The sequence below is a fragment of the Physeter macrocephalus genome, chromosome 18 (assembly GCF_002837175.3).
Source record: "Physeter macrocephalus isolate SW-GA chromosome 18, ASM283717v5, whole genome shotgun sequence".
Lineage (NCBI taxonomy): Eukaryota > Metazoa > Chordata > Mammalia > Artiodactyla > Physeteridae > Physeter > Physeter macrocephalus.
The window spans coordinates 88,784,679-88,793,453 of record NC_041231.1 but is presented as its reverse complement, the minus strand read 5'-3'; the positions used below and the strand labels follow the sequence as shown (position 1 = coordinate 88,793,453).

Sequence of the window (8,775 nt, the reverse complement as noted above, 5' to 3'; positions counted from 1 at the left end):
CCCGCGTACCACAAAAAAAAAAAAAAAAAAAAAAAAAAAAAAAAAATTACCATCACTAAAAACTATGACTAGAAAGACCAGGGATCATTCCAAACTGAGCCCCACACAGTGTGACCAAAGAACGTGTCCCACCTTGCTTGGCCAGCTGGTTCAGATAACTCTCTAGGTCACTCACACCGTGGCTCGTAAAGTAACTGTAATACTGGAAAACAGTGATGACTTCGGAGGAGAGGCTGGAGGTAAGCAGGGGTTCAGCCCGGTCCAGGATTTGGGACACCAGTGTGCGAAACACTATTTGGAAGGGGAAGATACGGAGCAGCTTTTAAGAAACATGGTCAATCATTCATTCATTCACTCATTCGTCTTTCTATTGTGGTACACGACAGGGTGAAGTCTGTAAAGTGAAATCAGTGTACAGCCAGATGATTTTTGCATATCTATACACCTGTATAGCTTGTCATTTGGATCAAGATACAGAACACTGCTAGGACTCCATTAGGTTTTCTTGTGCCCCTTTCCAGTCTATAGTTACCCACCTATCCCCACCACAGGCAACTAATAATCGAACTTCTATCAATATATTAGCTTTATCTGTTCTTGAACTTCATATAAATGGAACTATATAGTATGTACTTTTTGTGTCTAGCTCCTTTTGCTCAAAAAATATCTGTGAGATTCATCCAAATTGTTGCTTGTAGCAGTAATTTATTCTTTTTGAAAACTGCTATGTAATACCCTATTATATGACTATATTACAATTTATCCATGTTCTTGTTGATGGGCATTTGACTTGTTTCTAATTTCTGGCTCTTGTGAATAAAGCTGCTATTAAAAAATGAGCATAAGCATGTATTCCTCTTAACACATTTAGGAGTGGAATTGCTGGACCCCAGGGTAGGAGTATACACATTTAGTTTTCGTAGACACTGCCGAACTGTTTTTCCCAAGTGGTTATACCATTTGATACTCCTGTATTGCTGACATTTTAATGAAAAAAGGATACGTACTTCAATAGCAACACAGACATATAGTCTTTTTCAAAGTCACTGCTGATATTCAGAATGAAAACATGTTCAGTGTCTTTCTTTTCTTCGATTTTACTGAGGAGATGATGTTTTCTCTGGAGGGAAAGCCCTTTCTCAGGGCTAGCTGCGGGGAAAGTGTTGAGGGAACCTCTCCAGCGCTCACTCTCAAAACAAACGACAGAAATGTTTCCCTTGCTTCTGCTGCCCTGTACCTGGGTCTGCAAGTCCGGGATAGTCTCTGTTGACAGTTCTGGCAAAGCTGGCTTCTAGCTGCTTAATCACTCTGTCCGCTGAGCTGTGGTAGACCCCAGCCGGGCTGCAGCACTTGGTCCAGAATGACAGCAAAGACAGCTTTTTGTGAAATTCCGGTATGGCTGGAATAGAAGAGCAACCCCCCATCCCATGATACATGTTTTGAATGAAATAGATGAAGAGATGGACCTGGGTGAGGATGGGGAAGGCATCACCAAGGGCCTTCCTTTTTTTTTTTTAAAGACTGTTTTTTAATCAGAACTACAGGATTCCTCTGTCGTTGGCAGGTGTCCCGAGGGCAAAGAAGTTGAGAAGAGGATCTCATCCAGCCTGGGCAGCAAAGAAAATGCAGCAAAAGCAAAGCTGTTTGCTTTAGGTGATAGAAAACAGCAGGTCTCCCCTTGGGAGAAGGTCCAATCATCTCATCTCCTATAACTTAACAGCAAAAAACGTACAGGATCAGAGACTCAAACCTCAGGAGACTTTTCTGCAGGGGTGCAACAGAGCAGAGGATGACTGAAGGAGTTTTTTCACCCTGCCCAGGCAGCTCTCTGACTGAAATGATTGAAGAGCCATATGCCACGGTCAGCATTTCACTCATGTGGCTGTGATCATGCAGAGGGGCCTGGGGGAGGAACGGACAGGAGTCTGAATGTCCTGCCCCTTTTCACATCTCTCAGAGACCTGCCAAGGTCACCTGCTCCTGGGAGCACCAGAAGCAGGAGGCAGAAATGTATAGAAAGAACCTACAGGGTGTTTTAAGCTTAATCGGAGATAATCCAGAAGATCCTAGTTTTCCACTATTTCCACAGACTATCTGATGTGAAAAACGATACAGATTCTTGCCTTTAGGAAACAGCCCTGTAGCCAGACCACAAAGATTCAAAGGCATCTTTCCCGGGTCAAGTTCTCTATCTAAAGCTCTCCGAACCAGGGACGCTCCTGAAGGCCTTTGACTTCTCGTTTTTCTACCTTTCCCAGTAGGGTCTGAGAGCACCTTGCCTTGACAGTCAACCACTATGGGAGCTGTCTCAGCCAGCTCTGTGGTGCAAGCACAATCCTGATTACCTGTCCCAAATGGAACCACACCAGGAGAACAAGTCTGTGAAACTGCCTGGGAGGTGGATGCTGGTTCTGTGTATACACTAGAGTCTGCCTTCTGGAGGTGGAGGCCCCTCTAGAAAAAGCTAGGTGTCTGCTGCTTTGACTCCAAAGGCTGAAGCATGGTGTTAATTACGACCACACTAGCGTGGAGACCTTCCTCTGCAGCCCAAGAGTGCTTCTCTGCCATCCTAACAAAGCCATGAACAGATGCAGGCAGGGGAGGGGGCTCCTGGGGTCATCATTTACAAGAATGGCAGCGTAACCGCAGGTGCTCACCTTCGATGACAGAACTGATGTTTCCTATGTTCTCATCACTGACGGCCGAGAGCTTCTCCATCACTTGGATTTGCCTAGAAAGCTTCTCTAAGAGGTTTCTGGCCACAAATGGGGTTTTGCTTGAGAAAACAATTTGCTGATAAAACAAACAAAACCACTGTGTCAGTTACGTTGCTGTCACCAGAGCTTTGCCCGCTCAACCTTGTCCTTCGGAACGAAGTGGGGATGTTAAACGCATACACGTTTCTCTTCCAGTTTGAAAATGTTCCTCACTCCAGGCCGGTTACAACATCTGCTGAAATCAGACACGTTTTTGTTGCTTTCAACTTTTTTCATGCCTGTGTAAATTCCTGAATTTTCTCAGTAGTAGGGTTGCAAGGTTATTATAAAGTTACCGTTCTTGTATGTACTGTCAATCTAAAAATCCTCTCTGAAACTTGAAGGGCATATTTAGGTTGCCCTCCAGTATGGAAACAGAAAAAAGACTTTTTTTTTTACAAGCATAGTAATTTTTCACAGCCTGATTTATATCCTTGTCATCAAGCTGAAAATTAAGAGCGTGCTGTAGAATAATCCTAATTACAATCAAAGCTATCTCACTATAGTTAACAAGTGCTTACTATGTACCAGGCACTGGTCTGAGCCTTATACATGTATTAGCTTGTGTTATTTTGCACAACAATCCAATGAGGTGGGAACTTTTGATTTTCCATTTTACTGATGAGGAAACTGAGGCACAGAGAGGTCAAGTAACGTGCTCAAGGGCACATAAATAGCAAGTGATTTCACTTGTGTGCAGGTCACAAGAATAAGGAAGGGCTTGAGAGGGGAAAGGACAGAAGTCAGTTGCTGCCTGAAGGTTCTAGTCCTTTCTGTGTCTCTCAGAAACCTGTCCCCTTCACTTGGTAGGCATGGCTGCAGGATGCAGACCTGTACCACCATCCTGTATGGTCTAAAGCATTTGGACTCTAAGGCGAAGAGAATTTTTCAAATTCAAAAGTCAAGTGCAGCAATTATGTACTAATGCCTTTCATGTAAATAAATACGGTAGAAAATAACTGCTTTATTTTAAACATAATTATAGCTATTATGATTCTTAGGGGCTGCCCATTTTTATCTCTTTGCAATTATATACCAAATGAATAAGTAAACTCACTGATTCAGGAGCGGGTGTGAATTAGAAATCAAGCTTCTAACCCTTACTCTTTTATTCTATATCTTTATGTCTACCTCTTTTGTTTTTCTTTTTTTTTTTCTTTCTTTCTTTATTTTTATTGGGGTATAGTTGTTTTACAATGTTGTGTTTGTTTCTACTGTACAGCGGAGTTCCCTGTGCTGTACAGCGGAGTTCCCTGTGCTATACAGCAGGTTCTCATTAGTTACCTATTTTACACATATTAGTGTATATATGTCAATCCCAATCTCCTACTTCATCCCACCACCCCTCCTTTCCCCACTTGGTGTCCATACGTTTGTTCGCTACATCTATGTCTCTATTTCTGCCTTGCGAACCGGTTCATCTGTACCATTTTTCTGGATTCCACATGTAGGCGTTAATATACGATATTTATTTTTCTCTTTCTGACTTACTTCACTCTGTATGACCATCTCTAGGTCCATCCACATCTCTACAAATTCTTTTCCTTTTTTAAAATTTTAAAGATCTAATTGGCTTTACTAAACGATTCATGGATTGGGCAGTATCTCATGTACCACGTAGAGAGGAACTCCCCTCTTGTTTTTCTAGTGTTGATTTTCTCCACAGAAGAGTTGAAGTGTTATAACCAAGGCCTTATTATCGAGAGAAACACTGCACTGAGTACTGCATGCCAATTATTCTTTGAGAGAAAACATCCATCCCTTCATGGAAGAGAATTCTCCCATGCCTCACAAAGTAATGACTTTACGTCTAAAAGGTGAACGGGGAGTTTGCTCAGCACAGTCTCGGGCTCACCAAGGACAAAGAGCTGTGAAAACCATCTCATTCCAGCGCTTGGTGAATAGAGGATAGCTATAAGTCAACGACAATCCTTGTCCATTTTGGTCAGAAAAAAAAAAAAAAAAATTGCACCTTCTGCCGGATTGGTTGTCGGCGTCTGGCTTGTAAATTCAACGCTCAACAGAAGAGAGCTGCTGGGGTGTTGGCCAACCTGGCGCAAGAGCCATAACTGCCAACCAGTTTCCCAGAGCACGTGAGGTGTCTGAGGCTGCTTTGAGGGTTTACATTCGTGGAGGAGAAGCAGATTCTTCTACATCTCATCACAAGTGTGTTACTAAAAAAGCAACATTAACCCACTCCCGGCCTCCCTGGGGTCCTTCCTCCTCACCCTGCCTCTGGTCTTCCAGTTGGCCATGTGCTCTTAAAAGCACGATCCCTCCTCTTCTTGCCTGGCCCATCCCCCTGAAACCATTATACATTTGCTTTCACATTCTTTTCCTGTTCCCCACACATCCAGGCAAGCGGGAGAAGAACAAGATTGCGAGAAGACGAGCCACCAGGTGAGGAGGAAGCATTCAAGTACCAATAGCTGCTTGGGGGAAAATGCTTTATTCAAGACAGCTGAAACTCTCCCTGCAACAAAAGAATGTCAAAATAGTTGCTCTGCTGTGGCAAAATCTTCAGTGATAAACAGCCTGAAATGAGAAGAAAAGTGAGCCCCAGGGTGTCGCAGAATGAAAGCGAACTGCTGAGGAGGATGATACCTGTAAAATGTTCTTTCTTGTTGCTAATAAGTACTTATTCAAGATCTGGGAAACTGTGGTTATGTTCTGGAGCATTTTGCCTTTAGCTGTCCAGATGGTAGAAAACTAGCTCATGTGATGGGTTCATATTAACATATGTCCAATAATGCTGGCTTTCGAAGTCCATTTGTAGATGGCAGAATGCAAATTCCTTATCTAAAAAAAATCACATTACTCTCACCTATTATCAAATGATTTGAAAGCAAGAGCACATTATATGTCACCTACTACCTGTTAAAGTCTGGAGATCTAGGTTTTAAGATAGAAAACCCAGGGTTGAGAGAGCATGGCCATGCCTTTCAGAGTTGCTGAGTTGGGTCAAATCAAAGCAGGATGGTTCTCTTATTCCTGAATTCTCATTTTCCTGGGAAAACTCAAAAAAGGAAGCACACATTCATTCTTGGTGCATCAACAACCCGGGCTCTAAAAACCCAGTGCCGTCACCAGTCCTACCTGGACGAGTTGGGTGCAGTACTGGAGGTGCCTGATGATGCTGAGGTCCAGGCTTTCATTTCCCGTGGTCAGCGGGAGAGGGCTTCCTGCCACACTAGTCCCGACTCCCGTGTCCTCAGTCAGGGCTTCGCTGAGGTGCCCCCTGGCTTCCGGGTGTACCGATCTGTAACTGTTGAAGCAGGAAGGTGTGCGAAATGTTAGCTGGTTCTTTCTGCATGGAAATCACAGGTCAACTCAATCACAGCACCCACTGAAAAGAGTCTTGAGCTTGCCTATCTTGAAAAATAGAGATACCTTTCAAAAACTATTTTATAACTAAGCCTGGTCACCAATTTGCCTAATATTAAAAAGATCCTGCAAACAGACTGTTTCCAGAGTTCTCTGTTTGCTTCTCAAGCACAACGAACCATCTGTAAAGTTGGCTCACCAAGAAGTCTTTCGAAATGTGCCCTCACTTTGTGGCACCTTCCTGCTCTGTTGACTGAGCGGTTTACCAAATTTTCTGGGATTAAACTGTCCTGTGAACGTGTGGTTTCCCAAGAGCAATACCATTAAGAAATAATCAGTCAAGGCTTTTTCCTGGCCTTAAATCAATTGCGACTTGAAGAAAAGGAGAAAGGAAAGCTGTTAGGAAGAAACATGATGTTCTACTCCAGACAAAAGCTAAAAGGGGCATTTGTATCGCTTAGTTCTGCCTCGCAGGCTTTGTGTAAAGCCCACCGTTGAGCCGTCTGAAGTTGTATCGTGATGGCATTTACATTTAAAAATAAATCTGTTGCACCTATTATTTAATTTTATTCTTAATATGAATCTGTGCAGGAGGGCGAGGGGGGCGGGGAGAGTCTCATTTCACACATGGAAGGAATGACCAGCAGAGGTGTTAACCAGAGCGTCCTAGTTCACACAGCTGGGTGGTTTTTGGCTTCTAGTGTCATGCTCCCCAGTCTCCACAATTTAAAAAGATCATGCACCAGAGTTTAGAGGCGTTGGATGCCTTACTCTGATTCACATTTACCTCCAAGGAGAAAACATTCAGCTTGTGTCCTGGTAGTCAGCACACATTTAAAACACACATATAATTTCCACAATTTTCCGTAATACCTCTGATGACATATGGTAAGACTGATCAAATTAGACATATTTAATAGCAATGTTCTGTAAAATTTACAAAGGCTATGATGTTTTTAAAATGCTTCTTATAGCAAGAAGAAAAAAAGTTTAATCGGACCTTGATCAATCATCTAATAGCTTAAGCTAACAAGTACACAGGAAGATGTCTGGTTTAAGAAGCATTTCACAAATTCAATCAAGTTAGAAAAATCTCACTGTAGCATGTAGAAGGATAATTTAAACATGACATTCATTTCATGAATTTTCTTTGCTATGCCCCCAGTTTGCTCAAAGGATAAATACTATTTCTCACTTTTTCTTTTCCTGGTTTCACTTTGGCAGAAGAAACCCTCCAGGAACAACAAAACTCCAAAATATTAACACCACCCACAGAGAGGTTTGCGAAGGTTGAAAACAGCCATAGCTTGCTGTAACTTGAAAATCAGTGTATATAACATGTCAAAAGAAAAGATGGATGGAAACCCACCCTTTCCTTTGGGAAAGTGTTTGTGTATTTTTTTTTTTTTTTTGCAGTAATTGATGGAGCTGAGTATGTTCACTGTGCTTACAGAATGGACTGCAGGCTCCAGCTCTAAACACGTGGTTTGGTACAAGAAAGCCCAATGGAGAAGGTGACAACATTTCACCTTTATCCTCCCTTCCCATTGCCCTGTCCCATCCCTAGAGAAGGCCACATTCCAGCTGAAGGCCTGCAGATCCAGTGGGAGTTATCAGTTATCAGTCATCTCTTCTTACGCTCTAAGGAAAACATGGACCATGGGGCTTAAACCTGGCTTTGATATAGGTAGGCACTGATGAGCTTAATCTACTGCAAAGACCCAATGGCCAAAAGGAACGGAGAGATAAGGGGTGGGAAAAGCAAAGCCTAACAAAATGAAGAAATTATAAATACGATGCAAATCAAGGAGAACCAGGTCCAAACTGATCATCCAGTAAGAGTTCTCCAGAAACATGGTATACCTACTTAATTTGGAATTAATTACATTGGGGACAAGTTGTAGACACTGAAACCTACAAGATGTATGTGCATACACATAAATATACACACACACTCATACAAAAATCTCCCCTTCAGCTTCCCTGGTGGCGCAGTGGTTGAGAGTCCGCCTGCCGATGCAGGGGACACGGGTTCGTGCCGATCCCACATGCTGCGGAGCGGCTGGGCCCGTGAGCCATGGCCGCTGAGCCTGCGCGTCCGGAGCACGGGAGAGGCCACGGCAGTGAGAGGCCTGCGTACGGCAAAAAAAAAAAAAAAAAAAAAAAAAAAAAATCTCCCCTTCATTTATAAGGAAGAAAATCAATTTAATTTTCCTTAAACAACACCAAAAGAGGTGAATGATATTTAAAAGTTGTACTTAACAATGAAAAGGAACTGTAAGCCAATTCATGTATAGGGGGTTTTTATCTTCCTGGAGATGTGTATCAGGTCCTGTCTGGTAGCTACAAAGAACTGCTGTACCAGCTATGACAGTAGAAATAGAAGCAGATGCTAACTTCAGACTTACCTATTTTTCTCAGTCTCAGTGTCTGAAAATACTGAGTCAGCACCTCCTCCAACATTACAAACCTCATCACCATCATCCTCCTCCTCGTCAAAATCAGAGGTGTTCAGAAAATCAAAGCTTTCTAAAGCACTTTCAACTGTAAGACTTAAACTGGAAGACCTGCTTCGGCTTACTGCTGGCTTGCACTGTAAAGGTAGAAGGTACCAAGGAGAATATCAACATATTCGGAAGGAGAAACACAACAAAGACACTCAGTGGGAGATGTGACACTTTCTTTTTTTCAAACT

The 8,775-nt window shown here is 42.7% G+C and overlaps 1 protein-coding gene across 3 annotated transcripts in view; it reads right to left on the bottom strand.

Moving 5' to 3' along the window:
- Positions 1 to 8,775, bottom strand: part of RIPOR2 (RHO family interacting cell polarization regulator 2) — a 97,709-nt gene that overhangs the window by 22,080 nt on the left and 66,854 nt on the right. The window contains exons 14-18 of one of the 3 annotated variants that reach the window (XM_007116231.3): positions 8,489 to 8,673; positions 5,853 to 6,021; positions 2,658 to 2,793; positions 1,238 to 1,399; positions 133 to 291 (exon numbers count right to left, since the gene is read on the bottom strand). In XM_007116231.3, coding sequence (XP_007116293.1) covers positions 133 to 291; positions 1,238 to 1,399; positions 2,658 to 2,793; positions 5,853 to 6,021; positions 8,489 to 8,673 — 811 coding nt within the window. Of the gene's footprint in view, positions 1 to 132; positions 292 to 1,237; positions 1,400 to 2,657; positions 2,794 to 5,266; positions 5,556 to 5,852; positions 6,022 to 8,488; positions 8,674 to 8,775 lie in introns of those variants that run through there. The other 2 variants (XM_028479151.2, XM_028479152.2) reach the window with 2 other exon arrangements.